This window comes from Rhamphochromis sp. 'chilingali' (genome assembly GCF_963969265.1).
Source record: "Rhamphochromis sp. 'chilingali' genome assembly, chromosome: 22".
In the NCBI taxonomy this organism is placed as follows: domain Eukaryota; kingdom Metazoa; phylum Chordata; class Actinopteri; order Cichliformes; family Cichlidae; genus Rhamphochromis; species Rhamphochromis sp. 'chilingali'.
The window spans coordinates 31,073,007-31,098,594 of record NC_137950.1 but is presented as its reverse complement, the minus strand read 5'-3'; the positions used below and the strand labels follow the sequence as shown (position 1 = coordinate 31,098,594).

General features: G+C 46.0%; 1 protein-coding gene across 1 annotated transcript in view; it reads left to right on the top strand.

The window, feature by feature from the left end:
- The window catches only part of stxbp4 (syntaxin binding protein 4), a 48,624-nt gene extending 24,983 nt beyond the window's left edge, over positions 1-23,641 (top strand). The window contains exons 7-21 of the mRNA XM_080872058.1: positions 245-395; positions 2,503-2,635; positions 2,953-3,059; positions 3,443-3,668; positions 4,063-4,144; positions 5,762-5,841; positions 6,241-6,337; positions 7,189-7,313; positions 8,328-8,417; positions 8,513-8,578; positions 16,751-16,930; positions 18,246-18,362; positions 18,764-18,813; positions 21,833-21,969; positions 22,110-23,641. Of these exons, the coding sequence (XP_080728184.1) occupies positions 245-395; positions 2,503-2,635; positions 2,953-3,059; positions 3,443-3,668; positions 4,063-4,144; positions 5,762-5,841; positions 6,241-6,337; positions 7,189-7,313; positions 8,328-8,417; positions 8,513-8,578; positions 16,751-16,930; positions 18,246-18,362; positions 18,764-18,813; positions 21,833-21,969; positions 22,110-22,123 (1,655 nt within the window). The 3' untranslated portion in view covers positions 22,124-23,641. The remainder of the gene's footprint in view (positions 1-244; positions 396-2,502; positions 2,636-2,952; positions 3,060-3,442; positions 3,669-4,062; positions 4,145-5,761; positions 5,842-6,240; positions 6,338-7,188; positions 7,314-8,327; positions 8,418-8,512; positions 8,579-16,750; positions 16,931-18,245; positions 18,363-18,763; positions 18,814-21,832; positions 21,970-22,109) is intronic.
- The last annotated feature ends 1,947 nt before the right edge of the window (positions 23,642-25,588 follow it).

Here is a 25,588-nt window from a genome sequence, read left to right as displayed (position 1 = left end):
TTCCAAAAATATCTTCACACTCTAAAAATCCTGTTACTTTCTAAAATAAAGTCCTCTCATGTTAGTCTGGTCCTCACAAAATACAAAGTTTCAGTCCTGAGTCACTAAATTGATCCTGTGTTCCAGTTTTTCTCCATCCCGCCGCGTCCCATCGTCCTCCGCCTCCCTCCGCCATTACATTTCTTCTCTCTCTCCCACGTCTTCCTGCTCACCTCGCTTCATTCTTCTTCTCGTTTCTTTAAAGGGAAGCTGACGGACACGGCCTCCTCCTCCTCCTCCCGGTCAGAGAGCCCCCAGCTCCTCAGTCCTAAAGAGGGGGTCACGGCCTACACCCACACCGCCCCTTACCCTGCTAACCCCGCCTACGCCATGCACACACCTGTGCACGCCTTCAGGTAGGATCTAAAGAACAGAAATAACTCCCTCTCACGGTGATGCCTTCACTTCCCTGTAAACCAGAAAACATTCGACACAGATTCTGATTGGCTGTTTTATATTTATTATTAAAATACAAATAGTCTCAGAGACATAAAAACGCATAGAGAGCTAAACCCGTCCTGCAGTGAGTCTTCATGAGTAATTTCAACTTTCCAGCTGATTTATTCAGAGTTTTTAATGAAACCAACACAGCTGTTAAGCTGTGAAGTCCTTTCTTTGCCACTTTACACGCCACCTTCTTTACACGCTGCCCCTGTGTCACATCTGTCATGTAGCGCTGCGTGGCAGCAGGACGAGGACTCGGGCGAAAGCTAAACTGATAGCGGAGCTTTAATCACTGGAGAAAAAGGTTGAATACAAAAACAAAACTAGAAAAACGCTAAGAAACTAGGAACAAGAAAACCTGGAACCACGAGGAGACATGCACAGCACACAGAGAGGGAACATGATGGTTAACGAGGAAACACAAGCAGGACAACGAGAGGACATGAACAGGTGGGACAAATGAGACCTAACGACACAGGGGGAAGCAAAACTAGATACACTGCACACAGGAAAGGGACTATCAAAATAAAACAGGAAGCACGACACTCATAAAGACAGAAATAAAAAAGTGTTAAAGTAGAAACAGCGACGTGCTGTCAGACCAGAGCAAAACTCATCCAAACTAAGTAACAGGACAGCAGAGTCAGCATCCAGATCTATTCAAGTACTCGTGATGATGGAGCCTGGATCATATTATGGACTCATGATGGTATATATCAGTTTAATGTTCCAGCCTGAGCATTACAGGCTGGTTAGCTGTAGTTATAACATGCAGTGTTGGGAAGGTTACTTTTAAAATGTATTCCATTACAGATTACAGAATACATGCCCCAAAATGTATTCTGTAACGTATTCCGTTACGTTACTCGATGACAGTAACGTATTCTGAATACTTTGGATTACTTAATATATTATCATGCTTTTTACAACAACGTGAATGTACTATTGCTGTGTGATTTATTACTATTACTGAAGGTCCGCGACTCCGAACTGTAGTAAAGGGACCTCTGACTAATACGGCGGGGTCCCTGTCGGCTCGTAGCCGAAAAATAGCTTTACTTTGTTGTGTGGGTCAACTTTTCTTGCGAGAGACAGAGAGAGGCGTTGAAAGGCTGCTCCAACAGAACTTATTGTTTTCGGAGGAAAACAGGAACACGGTGTACAGTCGAGTCTTAATAGCTTACTTACAACTGGGCTCGTCAGGCTCTCTTCTTGGCTGCAGTGGTTATTATTATATTTACATGCTTCCAGCTCCCGTTTTTCCTCGATGACAACTCGTACCTTTCCACTCCCCTTTTTCTCCCTCCTCGCGCTCACAGACCCATAACGTGTATGGCAGTCCATTCTCCCTGCAGCACGGACTACACTGCCCATGATGCTACATTCTTTAGAGCTATGCTTGTAGCATTCTGCCTGTTAGCTTAGCACAACAACAACAACAAAAAGGCGCTCTCTCACCCAGGAAACACAGTCGCAGAGAGAGAGAGAGAGCGTCGCCCTGTAACCATGGCAACCGTAACGCTGCCGCCTGGAACAACAGCACGTAGCTGTCAAACAAAACCCAAACAGTCCTGACCCGCGACAAAATGAAACAGGAAAGTACCGCAGTGTAATCCATTTATTTCAACAAAGTAACTGTATTCTGAATACCACCTTTTTAAACGGCAACTGTAACGGAATACAGTTACTCATATTTTGTATTCTAAATACGTAACGGCGGCACATGTATTCCGTTACTCCCCAACACTGTTAACATGTTAGTAGAGCGCAGTACTGACATCCATAATCAATCTGCAGTACTGCAGTACTTTAACTACGAGTACATTGAGTGGAGTCCAGGCAGTTTGTTATTGGACGGCGGTTACATAATAAACTATGATTCAGCTGCATGGAAACACCAGCAGCTACTAAAAATAGTGAAAAGCCTCTTCAGCAGTTTGAAGCTGGAGGAGGGTTAGAGATTATGACAGCGTGCTTTTTAATCTCTCTGTCATGCCGCCTCTCTCTCTGTGTCCTCAGTGACAGTGTCATTCAGTTGATATGTGTCGCCAAGGGAACAGGCCTGGGGCTCATCATCAAGGGCGGAGCCAACCGCCCCGAAGGACCAATGGTGTTCATTCAGGAAATCGCGCCTGGAGGAGACTGCCAGAAGGTCAGCATCTTTGTGGTCCGGTGGTTTGATTCCGATCATTCTGGATTCAGTGAGAACCCCGCTGGGCAGCCCGCTGTGTCTACAGCGGACACTAAAAATGCATCTGATATGATCCACTGGAGATTCACTGGGTTGATAACAGATAAGGTGACATGTCAGTCCTCAGCAGACTCAACTTCATGCCAGCAAAAGGCCAGACTACAGCACTCGCGTTATGCTCATCTATAATAATCATACCAACTTATACTGATAGTGTTTATGTGAGCATGCTGCTGAACACGCGGTCTCACTGCTCCTGTCTGACTGTGCTGCTTCAGGACGGCAGGCTGCAGGTTGGGGACCAGCTGGTGTCCATTAACAAAGAGTCGCTGATCGGAGTGACATACGAGGAGGCCAGGGGCATCCTGACACGCACCAAACTCAGGTACGGCACACCTGATACCGAACAGACATTGTGCAAATGACAGGATAGCACACAGCAAGGACATAAAGACACAGCTGTTCGTGTGCTGCTGTTGTTTCAGGTGCTTTTCAAAGATACAGCATCGTTTACTATTCAGAAACCATAAGATAGAAAATATTAGTAAATAATAAAAACTGAATAGAAACATAAACTGAAGGTCGTCTCTGATCACTTAACACTTAGAGTCCCCCGAGAGCAGCCATTTGGCTTTTCTACCTTTAAAACCCGCCTTGGCTGGAAGGCGGGTTTTAAAGGTAGAAAGGTAGAAGGCTGGGCACTGCTGCTCTCGGGGGACTCTAAGTGTTAAATCCAGACGTTTAACTCAGACTCATCTTGTGTTCTAGACCCGACCCGACCGTGGAGATTGCCTTCATCAGGCGGAGGTCGTCCTCCAGCTCCAGCAGCGGGCCCCACAGCCCCATCTCCCTGCAGGGGTCTGGTGGTGGGGGTGGACCCCAGATAAGGGGCCCGGTCCTGGGCACCGTGCCTCAGCAGCCGGCCGTGGTTACCAAGATCACCTCCAGCCGAAACCCTGCCAGCGAGACTCTGCCATCAGTCAACGTCACCCAGGTCAGGGCGTTGACTCTGAGAGCCTCATAAAAGTTTATACAAACACAGGACACAGATTTGAGCTCTCCTTCTTTAAAGTTAGATTAGAGAGGAAGCAGGACGTCTCAGCACCGCTTTAACAAAAGAACCGCCTGGTGGTGGCGCTGAGTGTAAAGTCAGCACTAACAAGAGTCTGTTAGACAGTTTTTGATAGCCTGTCTGTGCAGGTACTTCAGCGCGGCCTGGAGAAACGTGTCGTCTCCACAGCTGAGAGCACAGATTTACAGACAACGTGTTAGTTGTCACTTCATTTATTTAAACTGTCAGTTTAATGTGAGAACAGAGTCACACGTGAGCATATCTGACACACACACACACACAGTCATTAACATGCTATGTTAATGTGTGAAAGCAGGTGCGAGTGTCTCCGAGCAGAGCAGAGCAGACACGTGTGTCCTCGCCTCCGGAGAGTCACAGCCTGCCTGAGACGAACCCCGGTACGTATCCACCGCTCAGGAAACGTCTGTGGTTTATTCACTTTGTTCACCTGCAGCTTTGTGACAGCATTTAACACCATGCAGGACGGAAACCACAGGTTTTCAGTAGTTTTAGGAACTTGGAAGAGTTTGTCTGTGAAGGTTCTCAGTCATCCAGGTCATCGTAGTCAAAGGAGCTTGCAAAGAAAAGCGTCTGGACTTCTTTAAGTTGCTTGAAGACGTTTCACCTCTCATCCGAGAAGCTTCTTCAGTTCTAAGGTCAAATGGTGGGGAGTCCCAGATTTAAACCTAGTGGGAGTATCCCCCCTAGTGGAAGAGTTTCCAGATACTCAACAGCTCTGATTTGCATAAAGTAGCTTAGACCTGAATTTCACGCAGTACGGAAATCTGCAACATCAGGAAATGGTACAGCAGAATCAGGAGAATGTGAACATATGCAGGCAAATGTGTGTTCACAGACGAGCCACCGTGAGCTGTTAATAAATGTCTGGAAGGCGGGTTGGGGGGCAGATGATGCGTCCTCCTGTCACAGGAGGAAGTGAGGTAAGTGGAGGTCTGGCCTGTGACTGGCTGAAGAGGTGCGGAGCATCACTGGGATCATGAGGAGGCCTGAGGTCTTTGTCCATGTGGGAAATGTTCTGTCTGATGGACGACCTGAGGCTGTCCCAGCAAACCAGTCCGACCTGTCTCCATGGTGATGTCTGAGGCTGAAGAAGATGCTGCTAGGGTCACAGAGCTAACACACCTGTAACAACACCTGCAGAGACACAGGAGGGTTGTGTTCTGGCATAAAGGAGGCATAACTCCTCTGCAATGAACAGAATTCAAATGTATTTGATTTACAATTACAATTTCATTATATTTACCTACAAATGTTTAAAGGTTTATACAGGAAATAATTCATGATAAAAATAATGAAACTGTAACAAATGTAAGTCGTGAGTAAGACTAAAAGAAAAGGACAACAGAACATAAAACCTGCTCCATCAAACAGCCGCAGCACAGAGAGAACAAGATGCAGGAAGATGGTTTTCTGCAAAATTACCATGAAACTGCACAGTGAATAAAAAGTGATTTAAATTCGTGTCTGTTTTCCTGTAAAATACACAGAATTTAGGCAGAACTTGCATTTACTTACTATCTCATTAATTCTTTCAATATTTAAAGTGACTTCATGATTTCTTTGAGATTGTTACCTCCTCGTTTAAGTGCACCGACCTTTAAATTTGTATCGATGAATGGTGTTACACGATCGTTTCAAATTCAAATTTCCTGGTTTTGTGGTTATGTGGTGGTAAACGTGATTCTTATACTCGTTGGCTCCTCATGGTTCATTCATGTTGTTTATTTAAATATTTTTTGTAATTATTTTTGAACATTTTGTGATTGTTGCATCTCTCTGTCACAATTTCTGGTCATTTTGCATCATTTTGTAGTTGATTTGTGGATATTTTGTGTATTTTTATTCCGTTTTTGAGTTTTCTTTTGTGTCTTTGTGGACTGTTACGTGTTTCGTGTCATTCTCTCCCTGTTTTCTGTGTGTGTGTTTCATCAGCATTTGTTGTTTGTAGTTGTTTTGTGTCTTTGCAGTAACCGTGTGTGTTCCTCTGCTTCCAGAGTCTCCGAGCAGTCAGCCTCCTCAGAGGAAGAGCTCCCTCAGCGACAGCTGCCGCCTCAAGATAGAAAGGTTGGAGCAGGTGAGTGTTTGTGAGTCGCACCTTTGAACGCTTCACGCTGACGTTGAAACAGCAGAGTCAGCAGGATGAACCAACCAGGAGGCAAGAAAAAAACCAAACACGTAAATCTGCACAGAAACTATCGAGTCCTCAGTGCGACAGCATGAGGTGATGATTTCCCTGCACGCTGACGGGAACGCCACGAACATCATTCAGCTTCATGGGAACCGAGGAAAAACCTTTTTGTTCCCAAATCCAAACAAAACACAAAATGTGTTTGTGTACTTCATCACGACACAACAGTGTCAGCTGAACCAATTCATGAGCCGATACTCTCTTCTCATTGGTCAGCGGCTGTTTGTCAGTGTGTGTTTGCACCATGTGAGCTGTGTATCGATCTGTGTGTGTGGTTGTGTCCAGGCTCTGGAGCTGATTGGCCTGAAGCCCTCCGACACTCAGCGGCAGACGCTCCGGTCCAGACTGCGAGCTGATCCGGCTGGGACGGTGGCCTTCACAGGTAAGACATCATCGCTCAGCTCACCTGTGGCTGTCCTCCTGCAGGTGTCCCTCATCCTCACACCTGTGCAGGACATCATGTACTTTTATTTGTATTTAGCTCTTGTTTCTTTTCATGATTGAAGGTTTTAAGCGCAGCTCTGAGGTAAACTGATGACTGTGCTGCTGTGTTTGGACCATGTTGGTCTCCAGCAGTCAGGAGGTTTCCTGCTGTGTCCTTGTTGGATGTTTTTAGCTGGAGTTTTGTTTCTCCTGCGTTCGGCTTTACTCGCCTCCTTCCCTCCTTTGTGCCCTCGGCGGTTTCACCTGGGAAACTGGGACTCGATTCTTCTGACGTCGCAGCGACTCAAGCTTTGCACACTTTCTGCTCACCTGCGTTAACTCAGAGCTTTTATTCTGCTTTGTGGGTTTTACTGCACTGTTTGAAAAAGTGAAGGAAAAGCAGAGAGCTTCAGTAGAAAGAATAAAATGTCTTTGTCTGCTGCTGGACATCAGAGTTGAAACGTAGAAACTGTTGCTGCTGTTGGAGCAGCTGTTTGAACTGAATTCTTCTGAGCAGCCGCCAGGTCGTCACCATCACACACAGAGGGGATCCATTAATCTCACTGTTCGTAGAATAAAAACAGAAGGTGTGGTCACATGGCTGACTGTGCTCAGAGATTATCCATATTGTGTTTTCATTCACCATTTGCACAGTTTAAAGGAGGCTTGGTGATGTGGCGCGGCAGCGTTGAAGATGAAAGTCAAGTGCAGGACGCAGATCTGCAGGTTTCGTCGCTGCTTCGGCCTCAGAGAGGCTCGGGTTGGCGTTCTGCCTCCTGCTGAGCGCTCGTGTCTGTTTTCTGTTCCCAGACTTCGAGAGCCTGATCAAGGAGCTGTTCAAGCCTCAGCTGGAGGAGCTGGGCGTCACGCAGCCCGGGTCTCGCTTCACGTCCGACGACCTGTTCAGCTTGCTGGAGTCGCCCAGCGACCCGAGGGTAGGAGCGTGCAGCACAGCGCACACGCCTGATGTCACACAGTTACTGAACTTTATAAACAACTTTTAACTGTAATTTACTTTAAACTCATAGAAAAGATGCTGAGTGACTCATCCTGTATGTATGCACGTATATGCAGCCTTCAGGAAAAGCACAACAGAGTACTAACACAGTTTTCAGTTTTGCAGTGCAGACAGTGTTTGTAGAATATTACAGTATGTTAAAGTATGTGGGGGGTGTGGGGGGGTCATCAGTGTCAGTCACAGCAGGGAGATGGTGGAGGCGGTCACAGCAACAGAGCAGGGAACACCTGGAGAAGGTGTAGGTGGGAATGATGCTGCCTGTGCGGCGTTTCTAACGGGATCGATTCTGCTTCTTTATTTTTATCTTTTCATTTTATTGTTTATTAGAATAAAAAAGTGACCTTTAAGCTCCAGTTTTACTTTGCTGGTTATAAGCAAAATAAAAACGTGGACATGGTGAGCAGTCGCTTTATTTATACGTCTGTTAGTACAGTATGAGTGATGATGTCATCAGATGATGTCATTAACAATGCTCCCAAAGTCTCCAACAGAACAAACACTGCTGTAAAGTTTTAATATGGGAGTCAATGGGGACTCACTGCTGCCTCCGGTGGTTTTCTGAGATCACCTGGATTCATCAGACTGAGGATCATCCAGGTTTAAGTGAACAGGAGCACGTGATGACTCCACGTCCACTCCACTGTGGACGCTGCCATTGAACAGGAGGGTCCTATCAGCAGAGCTGTGCTGGGGTCACACAGGGTCACACAGGGTCACACAGGTTCGGTGGACTTGAGAGCAGCAGCAGCTGCACCTGTGAGAGGATACAGGTGTGATTAATGTTCAGGTCATCGTCACACAAGCCTCAATGTGCTGCTTTCACTCGCTCTTCATCATTTACGGCACTTTCAGCCTGACACTCACGCTAACGAGATGCTAACGAATCGTTCTCTGTCGCAGATGTTTCTGATGTGTTTGTGTGTTTGTGCAGCCGTCACTGTCGGACTCAGAGGACCTGGAGGAGATGGAGCGGCTCAGGAAGGAGCACATCGAGGCTCTGAGGGAGATCAAGAGGCTGCAGGTAGACTCACGCCTGAGTCATTTTGTAGAATTCAATCATATCCAAAGAAAAGTGGGCTTCAGTAAATATTCTAAAGTGTCGGTTCTGATCTGCAGGAGCAGCTGGTCGAGTCTCAGAGAGTCCACCATCAGATGGAGGAGGAGCTCAGCAAGGTCAAACAGGTGAGTCACGCCTGCTGCACTCATCCGACCTGCGCACGTGTGTGAAAACAGGAAGTCATACACAGGTCATGTGTTGGTCAGTGGCTGTGGTGGATGCTGGAGTCAGGAGTGTGTGTGAGACGAGGTGTGATCAGCAGGTGGAGCCCTTCATACACACACACACACACACACACAAACCGACCTGCAGGTGTGATGATAAAGAGCTTGTGTGTGTGTGTGTGTGTGTGTGTGTGTGTGTGTGTGTGTGTGTGTGTGTGTGTGTGTGTGTGTGTGTGTGTGTGGGAGGACTGTGAGCCCCGTGGTGAATCTGTTTTTATTTTGGGCTCTAGAATAGCTCCTCCTCCTCCTCCTCCTCCCCACATTGTGTTTGTTGTGATTCAGAGCTGAAGGGTCTCGGCCTCTCTCGCTCCCGCTCGGTTGCATAAATCAATCAATATCTACATTTAGCCGACAAGTGCACCATAACAACAAAGGCCGGTGGGGCGTTTCCTTACCTGAGTTTCAGACCCAAGGAGCAGAAATGAGGAGCTGAGCGTTCACTTCCTGCTCTGCAGTCGCGCCTTTAGCTTCTCGCCGAGTGTTGGCAGGTTTGCAGACATTGGACTTTTTCTATTCTTTGCTTTTTCATAGTGAAACCTTTTTCTTCTTGGACTCTGCCAGAGCAGCTTTGCATGACACACAGTTCATAATAATCATTCCTTATGTGATTCTGGGCCTTGGTGCAGGCCCTCAGTTCATCCTCTGTCTGAAACAGGTTATTTTAGCCCCGCCCATTGTGAACAAAACGCTAATGGGTGGGTCCTGGGATATCTCCCATCTATGACATCATACAGTTAAAAGAGTAAAAACACTGTGTGGAACTGAGTGTCAGAGCAGTCTGTTCATCCAGTGGCTTCATTATTAGAAACTTTGACCATGCTAATGAACATCCAGGGGAAACGCCCCCTGCTGACCATCAGAAGGAATGCAGTACCACTTCAGTGTGCACCTGAGGTGCAGAGGCACTGCATCGACTCACAAACTCTAAGAACACTTTAAAATATTCTGAAGTCTACTTTGCGTCTCTGTCATCTGTCCTAGTATAAAAGCAGGTTTTAAGCAACGTTAGCTGCTCAGACATGTCCTGGCTGCCTGCAGTCACATCAGGGCGCAGATCACGACTGTCAGCTTCAGCGCTGCCTGCATATTTAACAAACCTGCACAGCTGAATTAAGCTGACAGCCTTTAATCGTCTGAGGGAGGATTTGATCAGGTTTCCAGGCTGGAGTCACTTAGCCTTCCACACTCACACTGTGTTTGCATGCAGATAAATCACCTGGACATCATTATTGTTATTATTATAATCTGATCCAGGTTCCGCCTGTTTCGGAAACTGTGTTTGCTTGTCAGTAAAAGTCGTTGGAGGTGTGAGTCGTTGGTGCTCCTGAATAAGCTGAAGTGCTTTTAATATCCTTTGTCTGAGCGTGGCATTTTAACGGCTCTGCCACAGCTTTCAGCGCAGCCTCCAGCTTCGAGATGGAGAAGTTATGTTATTATTACATAACAGTCAAACAAAGCAGGAAGCAGCCGTCGGTGCAAATGTGAGTGTTGTTTCTCAGGGAGCACAAAAACCTTTGGTCTGGGTAGAAGCGGGACCGGCCGCTGCTCTTTTGTTCTGCCGCGCGCTGCCAGGCTGTACAGCTTGTGCACAGCGAGGGATTTTTCTTCCATTATGCTGCCTTTTCTGGGGAGCGAGCAGGCGGGCGGAGGAGAGCGGGCTGACATGCTCCTTCATTAGAGATGGAAGTCAGCCTTTAAGACGGGGGGGGGGGGGGGGGGGGGGGGGCTCTCAGAGCCCCTCGGGCCCCCCTGAAGCCACAGCTGGAGGGAAGAGAGCTCACGCTGGGATCCATTAGTTACCAAACCATACACCACACACACACAGACACACACACAGACACACTCACACCTCATCTCCACACTTAGTGGACACTCTACACTGGAAACCATCCAGGAGTCTAATTTTACCAGCCAGTGTGTCCCAGTTCTGAGCCACTCTGCTCTGATGGTCACACTTGTGCTGTGTTGTTGGACAGCGTGTCGCGCTACTGTGCAGCACAAATTACAGTAAATGATGTCCTCCAGAGGCACAAAGTAAAGAAAAGACTTGCATTCCTGTTGGACTCCATTATTAAACGAGGACATTCATGCACAGCGATGTTGTCACCCTGCCCGTGGACCGTGGTTTCATGTAAAGAAAACCCAGTAATTATGTTCTTTATGATGAGGGCAGCGAGTGAAGCATGGCCTGTATATAAAAGATGGATGTAGTCACCATGACATCACCCACTGGTTTTGGTCTCGTTAGCCTTTTGGCAGTAATAATGTTGTTATTTGGACCATATATAAAAGTGAGCGTGGACCGACACTTGCTCTCTGGGTTGTTGGAGACTCAAGTGGCCATCAGAGGAACTGCAGTTTTTTTGAGTAATTCCACGTTGGGTTTATATTTCAGTCCTGGAAGCTCCTGTGTGAAGGTAATGTGCTGAATTAAGTCGATGTACGTGACCTTTGCAGTTGTGACAAAGTTTAAAGTTATCACTGTTGTTTCATTTTAGGTAACTATTCATATACTGAAGGAGTGGCAGGTAAAGAAGTGTGTGATCCCCCTATAGATGGAACACACCCTCCAGTCCAACTTCTTAAAGATCACCACCCCAGCCTGCCAATCCAGAGGTACCACTCCTGATCTCCACACAATATTGTAGAGGCGTGTCAACCATTACAGCCCTAAAACGTCCACAGCCATGCTGGCACCTATTGGCTGCCTCCAAAGTCCCACAGGGTATCCCAGCGGGATAGTGCTTCTTCTTCAGCCGTTCCCCTCACCTGTGAGGGGGTTACCACCATGACAGGCACCAACCTCCTTGTAGCCGTAGAGCAGTGCAGCAGCTTCAGTAGTGTAGGTGCTGACCACGGTCCATTCAGACTCAATGTCCCCATGTCTCCCCTACTCGGACTGACTTTCCTCGGTTCACCACAGTTTTCACTCAATAAGTCATGAGAGCATCTCGTTCATGAAAATCAAAACTGCCATTTTTGAAACGACGCAATGAGGGAACTGGCTCCAAGAAACGACGCTATGGTCCCCAAGTCTGGCGAAAAGCCACAGACCGAGCAGCAGGTATATTCTTGCCTCAATGTCCACCTTTGTTGTAGCGTTCGTGTCGTATGCAATGTAAAATCACTCGACCTGAGTTGAGCTGTGGTGAGTCGATCCGAGTAGGTGTTTATGGGAAAGGTGCTCACATGTTCAGGCACCTTCCATCGCAATCAGATATGATGATACGATCTCAAAATTGACCTGCTGCCTAGGGTGTCCTGGTGCCACGAGCACTTATGGACACCTTTATGTTTGAACATGGTGTTTTTATGGACAAACTGTGGTTTGCACGGGAATCCAGTACCAGAACACCACTGGGGTTCAGACCTGGGAGGCCATTCCTCCCAGTCACGCCCCTCCATGTCTCACTGTTGTTGACCAGATAAGCGTTGAAGTCTCCCAGTAAGACATTTTTTCAAAGTTTCCAAAAAACTTTCCCCATTCAACAAAAAAAAAACAATTCATTACTTTTGCTTGATGTCCCTACTTTCCATTAATGTCCTCGCTCCAAAGGTTAAAACCTGAGATTGGTCCCCACAGAGCTGGAGTGGTGGACATGAACATAAACCTCATTCTTGAAACGGCAGTTTGCAGATTTTTTAATTACTAGAGAAAATTGGAGGCAACAGATGGATGACACACACTATGTGTGTGCGCGCGCGTGTGTGTGTGAGTGTGTGTGTGTGAGTGTGTGTGTGTCCAGCATTTCAGAATCTTGTTCATAAATCATTGCATTTACTTCATGTGTGTTCTGTTAGCTTCCACTGCATATGATGTCGCAGCAGGAGGATGAGAGCTGCCAAATTCTCCCCAGTCTGCTTCCTCTTTGCCTCGAGTGTGTGTGTGTGTGTGTGTGTGTGTGTGTGTGTGTGTGTGTGTGTGTGTGTGTGTGTGATCTCAGGCACTCAGAGCTCAGTAAACCCTCAGTTTCAGACAATTTGTTCTCATTATAGCAGATAAATATATTTCTTTTTTGCCTGCATGAGTATCTTTACATGAGGGGGAGTTTTGGGCCCCCGTGGTGTTTTGCATGCTCCTCGGTGAAATCTTGCAGTGTTTCTTTCCTGGTTCGTGTTGCACTGAGTGTTGTGACAAAACTCAGTGTTCACTCTGATCTGTTAGTGCCACCAAAGATCAGTTTACCGTGCGATGTTTATTTCAGCGCTGCAGGGTTACAGGTTATTGGCTGCCAGTGTGCCAACTGTACTGGGAGTGGTTGCTTCCAGTTATGAGTGTCTAATTATTGCTGGTGTCTGTTTCACTGCCCTGAGAGTTACATAACCTCCACGCTACAGACTGGCTCTCCCTCTGCATCAAAGATCACATGGGGTCAAAGCCCAGCTGGGCCCGTATGCCAGCACATATTTCCCTCTGGCCTGTAGTGCTTTTATTCATCTGCATAGCTTGAGTTGTGACGTGCTCCTGTTTGCTTTATCGAACATGGAGCTCCAAATTTCTCATGGTTTTCATCCAAGTCTGAGGCCACGGTGGTCAGCATGAAGAGGTGGAGCGCCCACTCTGGCAATGGTTAAGTGTCTCGGGGTTTCCCGGGCGAGTGTTGGGGTGATGCCTGCGCACTCTGCACCTATAGCAACAAGCTGAGAGCAGTGACATACAAGCTTCCTCTGAAGGGTGTAGCTTGGATTTCTGGGACTTCAGTCAGTGGAGGTAGTTTGGGTGTCTGACCAGGGTTCCTCCCGGGTGCCTCGTTGGTGTGGTGGTTGTCCAACTGGCCTTGGGGCAGGAAATGATGTGCTTTAGCTGGTCTGTGAGCTCTTACTCGTATCTCGCTCTTAGAGCTGCAGGCAGGGCTGGACTGGGACAAAAAATCGGCCCGGGCATTTTGACTAGAGACCAGCCCACCAGGTATTACAGGAAAAACCATAAAGCCTTTGAATGAAAGCAAACGCTGTGGTGACGGTGATGTACAGTCTTGTTGGTATATGTATGATTTCTATATGTTGTACATCAGATAAAAACTTTGGTTGTAAGATTCAGATAATTATTTAATAAAAGCTAGACATTTTAAATGAGAATAAGAAAGTATTTCTTTGTGCCCCCCTCTCCCTGTTAATGCCCTACCTGCCCCCCTGGCAACACTTTGCTAGATCCGCCCCTGCACAGTTACCAGCTGTCAGCTACTTAGAAAAGGATCCTGGTGTTATTTGTCTCCCAGAAACAGTTCATAACTTCAACTCATCCATGTCACCTAAAAGGTCAACCTGTTTCTCCATCACAGCTCTGATGATTCAGTAAGGACATCTCCTGGTTTCATCTTCATGTTTCCCTCTCACCACATATCCAAACCATATCATGACCAGCAGCTTTACAGCTGTGGCTCCAGCAAACATCAGCTGATACTAGAAATTAATATTAAATAAATTCTAACAACAGCTGATCAAGCTTAAACGTGCTGCTGTTGTTTAGCGCAACATCCGCTGGTTCTTCTTTCTGGCGCAAAGTGGGCGATAAACAAACAAGAGAGCCGATCAGCTGATCACTGATCAGTTTCATGATTGAAGTAGCAACAGGAGAGGGAGGGGAGAGAATGAGAGAAGAAGAGGCAGCTGCAGCGTAAAGACACAGAATAAATCCAGCTTTGTGTCTTTTTCATTGTAGCTGAAGTCCGGGACAAACTGTGTTCCTTTTCACCTCAAAACGAAATGTGTAATATTTTCTCTGAATACCAGACGATTCCGTCTTTTTACGGGACGGTTGGCAGCTACTAACTTATGAATAAAATAAAGCTCACTATCAGTAACATCATAGCACCACCCAGCTGTATAGAAACTCCGTCATGCTAGCTAGTAGCAGTACGAGTTATTATAACTGACTGTAAAAAGTCAGCACAACGAAAATAAACTAAACTTGGTTCATATCTGACCCAGATAGACTGCAGCTCATAACTTCTTACCTGGAGTTCAGTTCACCGCCTCGGGGCTCTCCTCCTCCTGCCTCCCCTTCCCCTCATCCACCTGCTGGCCTCTGTGGAAGCTCTGCCACAGCCACCACCAAACAACTGAGTTGTTTTTACACATCTGCCAGCATCTGGCCAATACACCACCTTTCACTGTTTATACTGTTATAAAAAAATAAAATAAAATAAAAAATCATCGGCCCATAAAAACAAAAAATCAAATCACCGAGCAAATGCCCAGTGGGCCGATGGCCAGTCCAGCTATGGCTGCAGGAGGTGGATAAGTGGGCGAAGAGTTTGGGCTTCACTGTGAATGAAAAGCTGCCAGCTGCAACTGAAATATGACTAAAATTGAGACAGCATTTGTTGTGCTTTGATTCTGTAGAGAAACTAACAGGTTTAGACACATCGGTGACTCATTGTTACACGGCTGTCGTTCACACTCTGTTTGACACAGGAGTAAAAATGTTTGTTTGCAGAGCAGCATGTCAGCGTCACTCTGAGCTGGTGAAAGGTGTGTGTTTAAAATGCTGCTGGTCCACAGAGCCCAGCCTTGTTCACTTTGACCTGACTGAATGTGGCTTTGTGGTTTTTGCAGAGTTCAGATCGGGCACAGTGCTGACGTTTTGAAAAATAATGAGCCAGGAGTGAGACGAGGACATGAAGTAAGCTCTGTGTCTTGTTTTTGTTCCAGCATTGTTACGTAAGAGAGCGCCAGCCAGTCAGTCGGGCCTGGCCGCGCTCTTAAATCACACAATCAAACAATAAGAGCTCATTCCGAGAAAAACTCCACCAACAACAACAACCTGCCAAAAAGCGACGATGACCTGTCGTTTTATTTTTAGCTCAAGCATTACTCATGCTGACGGTGTGACTGCACAGAGACGTCTGAGTCTTAACAGCGACTGCAGTGCTCACTGAAATATCACCTGGTCAATGCACCGTCATGAAATGTTATAATGGCATTCATGGTCCTCAGAGGATGACGTCTACTGATGCTGACGGCTGGTAGATTCTGCTCACTCTGGAGGTCATGGTCATCGGCCTCTGGTAACACTGTGAGGGACCTTGATCAGGAAACGTTCTTCAGTGCAGTTCATGCACAAATATGTAGGACTGCTTTCCTGCCTGGTTCTGCAGGAGGTTTCTTCCTGTTCAAAGGGAGTTTTTCCTTCCCACTGTCGCCAAAGTGCTTGCTCACAGGGGTTGTCTGATTATCTGTGTTACTATAGGGGTTTTAGCTTACAATAAAGTGCGCCCTGAGCCGACTGTTGATGTGAAATAAATAAAATGAATTAGCATCTCATAAACTGCATTTGTGGAACGTTTATAAGTGTCAGTGTTGTTTTAAATGATTAGAGGTTTATTTTAACCTAGTTTTATAAAAATGAGTGCACATTAAAGTCAGTTTAAAGACACTGAAAACCATTTTTCTGCTCCTCATTTTGTCTCGACTTCATCTGGTCCTTTAGTCTGACTTTCTAAGGAGTCTTTCCTGTTTTGGAGTTTCTATCGTTCTCCTGTTCACTGCTAGTTTACTTGGATTTCATGGCTTTTGGATCTTGGCTGTAGCCTACAGATCTCAAAGTGAAGCCGATGATTACGTGCTTCAAACCTGCATTATTTCTAACGATGGGGTTAATGTCAGTGAGAAATTCCTTGCTCACCTCTTTCACATTTTCCTGATCAATTCATGGTGTCAGCTGCTGGTAAAAATCAAGATAAAGGTTTAGTGCCGTGAGCGTTCATCAACAGTTTGATCGATCTTTGTCACCAGACGGAGGTTTGTTTTATTGTTCTGATGATAACGCTGCTCTCCAACCGTAGGTAACCTTATCACAGACAGAGGTATGCTGAGCGCTGACAGGCCTGCTGGGACTCGACTGCACAGCCTGCTGATTCAGAGAAACGTCCCCGAGGCCACAGCAAAGAGCCTCATCACACTAACTCATCCTGACACCACGAATCCCAAATCATGGCACGACCACCTGGGAGGCCTCTCAAAAGCACTGAGCAGGGCCTGAAAGCACCACTGAAAGTCTACTGAGTAATCCCTCAGGTTCTTCTTCTACCCCATCCTCCCCCTCTCCTCTTCCTCCACTCTTTCTGACAGGAAGTGAAACACAGCGCGGAGGAGAGCCGAGCTCTGAGGACTCGAATCCAGCTGGCTGAGGCAGCCCAGAAGCAGGCCAGAGGGATGGAGATGGACTACGAGGAGGTGATCCACCTGCTGGAGGCTGAGATCGCAGAGCTGAAGACTCAGAGGATGGAGCACCAGGCACCAGCCAACAAGGTGACTCACACCACATGGATCAGTTCACGGTAGGCACCGAGCAGAGCTGCTCTCTGACGATTACCGCAGAGTCCCGGTCAGCTAAGTACTTTTATTTCTCTAGATTATGTGTGAAACCATTTTCAGCTTCAGTTATGTGGCACATTTATAAAACTGGAAGGATGAGGAAGCAGGAAGGCAGCTGACTGCACCGTCCAACCAGCCACCAAGCAAACCCATTGACCCAAGACCACAAAGATCGTCGCTGAGTCATCGTAAAATCAAACATTTCTATGATGATAGTGAAAAAACAGCAACCTTTCTGTCATGTAATGGTTTTTCTATTACTTTAGTGCAGCATGTTTGCAGCCTGGGCTTCTGTCTCTCAACACGGGAACAATGAAAGGGGAATATTAAAAATACAGGCTTTTTGGTGCCGGGTTATTGCTGCTCCAGGTCCTGGTGTCGTCTTCAGGCCTGAATGTGGGTCAGGTGTATTTGGTGACAGAGCCGCTTCCCTCTGCAGAAAGTCTGCAGAAAGAAACAAAAGTGCTCACACTGGAAACAAAGAGCTTTTGTCCAAACGCCAGAGCACGACTGCATGCAAACACTCCTCCTTTTCATTAACAGCTTTTACTGGTCACGCACCAAAGACAAGCACAGGAAATGAGACTTTTGTAAGATGTTTGGCCTCTTTGGCTTCTGTCTGTGTTTGTGGTGTCTGCTTTAGTCTCCGTGAACCAGTTCATCGAACACTAATTTACAGTTAAATGACCTGTTTCAGGGTCGCCGGCTCCACTGCTTTTAATTTAACATATTTATGATCGTTTTAAAAAGCGCTGAGAAAGGGAACTGAAAAGGTTGGACGTGTAACAGCCAGTTACAGTTAAAGCAGAAACAGGAGCCAAAAATGAGCTTTTTGTTTTACTGAAGAGAAGCTTGATGCAAAAGTATTTAAACAGACAGGGAGGAAGCGGTGACACCCGAGGGGGGTAGCTCAGCAGGTAATCACAGTGGGAAAAACTGTGGGCAGGAAGTAAGGACTACTTTCTTTAAAGGACGAGATGTGAAACAGGAAGTGCACAAGACGTGACCCCAGATGGAATCAGTCCTCTATTCCCATCAGGCTGTCCGGTGCATGGGTCACTTCGGAAAAGATGGTACTCGACGGACTTCCAGAAGTCGACCAATCAGAGCAAAGAGACATGCAGAGGATGAGCGCAGGCCAACGCGAGATAAATAAACTCCATTAGGGTTTAGCATTAAAAATATGGAGCTGGAAACACGAGGAGACGAAGATCATAAATGTCCAGAACCTGAATGTTTTTGATCTCAGGAGGAGACGGACGAGCTGAAGAAGAGAGCGGCCGTCCTGGAGTGTCAGCTGCGGAAGAGCGAGGCGGCCAAAAAGGGTTTCGAGATGTCAACGGGAAAACTGCTGAGCTTTGTGGAGGTAAAACTTTTCAGCTTTCAGACATCACGATACAGCAACACTTTCAAAAATAGTTTCATTCACAGTCATTGTTTGTAGGGGAAAGACTCCCATTGGCCCAAATGGCAAAGGTCATCTTTAAAAGCAGATGAGGTTTGAGTGGAGATCACAGAGTGAGAAGTAAGAGATGCGCTCGCTGCTGCTGTGGGTTTGAAATCAGATCCTTTCATCAGTGTTGACTGTCGACAGAGAAAATAATGGCCTTCAGATAACTCTCATACCGAGGAGACGTTTTACATGAAAAGATGTTTTCAGCAGGATTATTTCTGTTTATGAAATAAGTTTTTGGTGCAGCTGGAAAACAAAATAAAAGACAAAGAAGAAAACAAACAACTTTCTTTTTTGTTTGTTTGTTTCTGCAGAATGTTCAGGAGTTCCTACTCGAAAGTCACGGCCCCCCAAAGAGCTACAGGTAGAGTGTGTGTGTGTGTGTGTGTGTGTGTGTGTGTGTGTGTGTGTGTGTGTGTGTGTGTGTTCTTGTAAATATATCCTTGTGAGAACCATTGTAAATGTTTCACCTTGTGAGGTCCTCAGTGTGATAAAGGACTTCACTGTTAGTATTCAGTAAATTTACTATAGCAAAAGTACTGCAGTAAACTCTATGGGTAAAAGAGTAGTGTATTTTAATGTACTGCAGTATGTGCAGTACTAACTGTAATGCTGTAAATGTGCAGCAGGTTTGCAGTGACGTGCTGACCAGAGCACAGAGAGTCAGTGACAACGAGTCAATGGCAATGTGAAGTTAACAGGTGGCGATTAAGAAGCTGTTGACAGACATATGAGGAGATGTTAAATAGGTTAGAGGGTTACCTTGGCAACCACATCCTGGAAAGTCCATTAAGGACAAACCATCAGCCACGACCAGCAACCAGCTGATCACTTCCTCTGCTCACCTGGTTTCTCTCATCGGTTATTTTGACATTAAAGTCGCTGAATCTTATTGACTTTCTGCTGTCATTGCTTGAGATGGGCTTATACAGAGCCTGAGAGTGCATCATCATCATTATTATTATCATTATTATTATTATTATTATGGTCCTCAGGGTGCCCACAAAGACAGCTGAATCACAAACCTGTGTGTTCGATGATAATTGAGAGCCTGCTGTTCGTTAGCGACGCGGTGGCCGTCCTAACGAGTCAATCTGCTCAGTGTGAGCTGGTAAAGCGGTCGCTATAGAAACAAGCAGCCTTCATCTGTATGTTTCATTACTGTGTGTGTGAATTTACATCAGTGTGTGTGTTTGTGTGTGTGTGTGTGTGTCCCTACCTGAACAGGGTGGTACAGTGGAAAGAGAAACTTGAGTTCACCAAGTTTCAAACACACGGCTCAGTTTGACCCGTCAGGACAGCTCACGTGTGTGTGCACAGTATATGTAATAATGTGTGTTTACAGGTTACTGTGTGCGTGTGTGTGTGTGTCTGTGTGTGAATAGACTGTGACTGCGACCCCGACACCTCAGTCTGTCACGTAATGATCCAGCTGAGAGCAGAGCCCATTAGCCCAGGTTACACACACACACACACACACACACACTCTCTCTCTCACACACTCTCACACTCAGCGGTCCAGCTTGACCCACTTCAGTGCAGGTAGGACAGCAGTTACTTCCTGTTAATGGTCGCCCGCAGTGAGCGGCGGTGAGATGGCGGCGTTATGAAATGAGGAGCGTGTGTGAGGTCACTCTGTGCTCGTTATCAACAATCATCTGATCAACTTCCACAAAGACACCAACAAAGAAGAGTAGGTCACACGTTACAGCACTTCCTGATCTAATTTCCTCGTTTTTCTAACTCTCATCCTTGTTTCCTCTCTCCTTCCTCATATTATCCTTTCCATTCTTTTATCCTTCCTTTTCCTCTATTTTTTTGTTCTTTCCTTTTTCATCTTGTACGTGTCTTTTCTATTTTAACTCTCCTTCCTCACAACCTTTCTTTCTGCAGATTTCTCCTCCTCTCACTCCTTATTTCCATCCATCAGTCTCCATCTTTCCTTCCTTTCCATTTTCCTTATTTCTGACTTTCCTTAAGTCTTTGTCTTTCTAATTTTTTTTGTTCCATTTCTCTTTCTATCTTTCCTTCTTTGCTGTCTTTCATCTTACCTTGTGCCCTTTATTACTGTCATCTTTCCTTTTCTTATCCTCTCAGCGTTAATTTAACCCCCCAGCTCTTCTTCTTCTTCTTCTTCTTCTTCTTCTTCAGTGTTTATTCGATTTCTCCTGCCTCCTCTCTCTGTTTTCCTCTTATCACCTCCTCATCGTGGTTTCCTCGGCTCCTTCTGGCTGCTTGTGCAACTCTGATTCAGTGAATCGGGTCACTCGGTCAGGTTATCAGCTCGGACACCTCCTGCCTGCTTCCTTTTATTTCAGTCCAGGTCAGTGGGACACCTCCACTCATCTTTCATAACCGTGGGACCCCCCCACCGGGCCCTGCCTTTCCTTTTATTCACCTGTCTGGTTGTTTCTGGGCCACCAGGCAGCTAAAATGGGACCAGAATCGGTCCTGATTGGTCACCACTCGGTCAGCCTCACGTACGTCTGATATTGAGCACACACACAGCAGTGCAGGTAAAAAGTCACACACTTACAACTACATGCTAACACGCTGTTAGCGTGGAAGCTCCTCGCTGTCAGTAAAGAGAACATTCGCTAAACGGGAGGAAACACCATGGAAACGTCCGTAACAACAAACCAGATGAGGCGCTTGAATCACCTTCACACAGCTGCCATGGACGTTCAAAAGAAGCTAATGCTAAAGTAGGGCTGAGAGCCACCTACAAGCTAGTAGCCTCGGTATGAGCAACGAAACAGTTGGGATGGATGTCCTGCTTTCAGCTGAAATCCTAAATGTGCCAGAAAATAATGAAAATACCTGAAATGTATTTAATACAAAGCCTGTGCAGCTTCTTTTGTCTGGTCAGATCTGTCAGTTCCTCATGATCAGCGATCTCAGGGAGAAAAAAAACCTGCAGCTTGTGAAGTTTAATCTTTTCTTTTACAATCAAAACTTTTTGCATTGAAGGAAAACTGAGTTTGTTTTTTTATCTGCTGTCAGTGAGTTTTCTTAGAAAATCAGAGTAAATATCAGAATAAAACCTGAAATAAGCCGGAGAAAAAGAAGAAGGTAGCAGCTGGTTTGTGTTTTAGTCCATGCTGGGACTCTGATCAGCCAATCACACAACCAATCATTTCACCCTCGACTCAACGAACCAAGTATTTGAAGCCTGAAGCAACACAGTGCTCTCAGCGAGGACGACCTGCCGAGGCTTCGTCGTTTGTTTGGGACATTCTCTGGGCTTTCTGTCCTGAGATTTTGTTATGAAAGGACCTCTGTGAGCTCCGCAGCTGCAGACGACCTCCACCAAGGTCCTCTCAGACCGAGTTAGTGATCGTTGTGTTACTTCACCTCTGACTCATCCTTGTCTCTGTTTGCAGCTCCGGAGACGTCAAAGTCGGGGCGTCGTCTCAAGGTCTCGCTGCCCGCTACAAGAAAAGCCCGTGGACGGCGGCCACACTCGCCCAGGAGGCGCAGGAGCTCACTCGGACTGTCAGAGCCATCCTGGATGTCGACTGTAAGTGATCTCAGCTCCACGCACGCCGGTCTGCATGTCCTCCTCCTCCTGCTCTTCCTGTCTGTGTGTGCCGCCCCGCATGAAGCCGAAACAAACAATCCCGCCGACCCGCCGCTGTGAGCGACTGTCCTCCGTTTCAGTGCTGAGCTTCTAGACGACCCGACTGTTGGAGAACAAAGTCGTCGAGATGTCGGCCGGACTTCAGCATCCAGCCGTGATCCCCACCGCTCTCTCCCCAACACCTCCTCAGCTCCTGCTGAAGGACTCGCCATGTCAGAACTCTGCATGAAAGCATCTGCACACAGAACAGCAGCTTTATTCCAGCGTTTTAACCTGCGTTCGCTGCAGGACGGGTCAGGTGTTTCACCTGGAAACACGACAGGAGAGAGTTTGGTGCAGGTTAACTCACTCGATGAAGGTGTCTGTGAAGCTGAGCGCCTACCTGAATGTTTTCAAGTTTGGCCATCGATGAGAGAAACGGCACCAAAACCCGCAGCTCCACATTCACAATCAATTGTTGTTAATTGCCTGAAGAGAAAGTTTTCATATTGTTCATATTCGTAATAGAACTCAGCTTTATTTAAATATCATTACTTTTCTTTGTCAAAGTGCTAATTTATGTTTGTAACCATTTCCAGCCCTCAGTGTTAGCATTATCAGCTAATTAGTGCTGAGGAACATCCGAATAAAAGCCCAGAATTTCAAAAACCAACATTTAAAGGTCGGCTCTGCGGCGCTTTTTCAGATTCTTCACAAAATTTTAACGCATAAAAGAAACGTGAACGTTAATAAACAGCCGATGCAGGTTCAACGTGACGTCACATTTTCAGGTGGACGAATACGAAAATCCACAGAATTAAAATGTATAATAAATGTTTTTTTAAACATATAGATGTTAATAATCACTGTATGATGATGATGATGATGCAAAGTTCATATTGGTCTATCCATTAAATACAGGCGGCATGCAGACACACAGCAGCTTTGTTATTGGTCAGTTAGATGTTATTTCTTATCTTTCCATCATTTCCTGTTATAATGGCACCAGAACTCACGATTAACCTGGTGGGTGGATAAAACATTCATGTAGTCCTTTGACTCCTGCCCTGCCTCTGTCTCAATAAATATCTTCATTTAACAAACAGTATAAACAATGTAAACTTACACATTACAGTATCATAAGGTTGCCATGTGCAGTAGCTGCCGCTCCGCCACGAGCGAGCTCACACAGCTTAGATAACTTACTGTAGTTTCTGTCTCATAGCTCAGTGTTTAGTGTCTGAGTGGCTGAACGCTCGTGTTTGTGCAGTAGATTAGCCAGCGACGCATCATCGAACAGTACAGGAGGAGAAACCTGCACGCCGCCCCGCACGCGAACGCCATGTCAGGAAGGACGATGGTCGCGTTAAAACGGGAACTCTGGGATTAAAGAGGCCTTCAGGGGCTTCGATGGCGTTTGGAGGTTTTGCTGTTTGTGTTTTCGGAACAAGCTGCAGATCCCGCGGCGTTCTCTGGGGAAAAGGATCAGCCGCTCTCAACCGTACGGTCGTGACTTTTCTCTGAACAGCTGGGCTGCGACTGAGATTTTTAAAAAGGAATAATTTTTCATGTGAAATTGTCTGAGACGTAAAGACTGACAGAAGTTTTAGATTAAGGGTAAAAGATGTTTAAAAAATCCCACATTAAAATCTCTGAAAACGACCGAACTGTTGTTGAATATTTTGTGCTTCCATTATCTCAAATATTTCCAACAACATTTGAATTCTTCTTCATCTTGGATGCATTTCAATAGCATCACATCATCTTCACTCAGGCCGGCCACCACGCTGACGCAGTAAACCACAGAGGGACAGAAAGACCAGAGGAGACTCAAAATGATTACAAATACATAAAAATCAAAGACTAAGAGACTCAAATGACACGAGGGCTTTGATTCAGTGAGTCTATTTGGAGGAAACGAACACAGAACACACTCTGTCAGGTAACTCTCCAAGCGTCCTTGAATGCACCACCAGGAAGTGTTTGTCAGGGGAACAAGGATGTAGTTCCCAAAGGTGTTTCCAGGTGATACTCGCAGAGAACTAAGGAGAAGCCTCAGGTACGCTGTGCTGTCCAGGAGAATGACAGGTATTCAGGAAATACACAGAGGTGAGAAACTGAAGTGGGTGGAGTGTGTGCGTTTTTAAAGTGTTTCCAGCAAACACACAGAGCTGGGAGATTCACACAGCTCTGTAACAAACAAACTAACAGTTCAGGAAAGCGCTGATGTATTTCCAGAAAATACACAAGCCTTTGTTTAGTTGTATAGTTCTTAACCCCAGCAAATACACAGAGCCAGGACACAGCTCAGTAGGAAGATTAAATTCTGGTAGTTCAGAGAAAAGCAAGGTGTGAATACCGTTTCCAGCAAATACACAGAGGCTGTGTCCCAATTCAGGGTCTGCACGCTTGAAGTACACATTTCAAGTGCGGTTACGTCACCGCCACGTGACGACGGCTGTCCCAATTCGAAGTGTACTTCAAATGCATACTCCAAATGCGCCGTCGATTTCCCCAAATATCAAGCGTGGTCCGGTGCACGCTTCGTGGTCCCATATATCCCACAATTCATAGCGCGGCGGTGGGTGTGGATAATTTTGCCGCAAAATACGGCAGAAGGGAGCGGCCGAAGACGTTTTTTTTTTCCAAACTTTATTGAACTTATAAAGCGAACAGTCAGTCATTCCAGTTCAGTTTGTACAGTAGACATGCAAGGCAAATAAGAGTAACAATATACAGCACAATGAAATAAGAAGGAGAAATAAATAAAGGATAAGAAAAGAAAAAAAGAAAAAAATGGGGGGGGGGGGAATGTGACAGACTTCATAACTTTGTACTTGAAAGTTGTGACAGCTCATTCGTTAAACATTTCTGAATGAATTTCAATCAATGATAAACCTTTTTTATTGGAAGTTAATTTAAGAGAGTTTAAGTAATAATCACTTTCAATCAAAAACACATTAAATGATGGGGTTGAGTTTTGAAATTGACATTTATGTATGTGGAAGTTCCTTAATAAGATGGAGCGGCCGAAGAGTGAACTGTCAAAAGTACTGAATATGACGTCACTTATTTATGTGCGAATGTTTAATAAGTAAAGTCAGTCATATATCCACAAACACAACAAGCTGAAAGTCAGTGATATATGTATATGTGTGTATATATACAGTGGGTGCTGGACTTGGGGTGAAACCCTCCATGCATGGTAAGGAGCTTTCTTGTCTTTATGTCAGTGGCTTCTATCTCCTCCTTTGGCCAGCCTATTACCCCAGCAGGGTACCTGATCACAGGCACCCCCCCGACACTAACAAGCTGATCTAATATATATATATATATATATATATATATATATATATATATAAATAAAAAAAACACCCAGCACGCCCCTGCGGGCGGTTTATCCTTCAAGCTCGGGTCCTCTACCAGAGGCCTGGGAGCTTGAGGGTCCTGCGCAGTATCTTAGCTGTTCCCAGGACTGCGCTCTTCTGGACAGAGATCTCCGATGTTATTCCCGGGATCTGCTGGAGCCACTCGCCTAGCTTGGGAGTCACCGCACCTAGTGCTCCGATTACCACGGGGA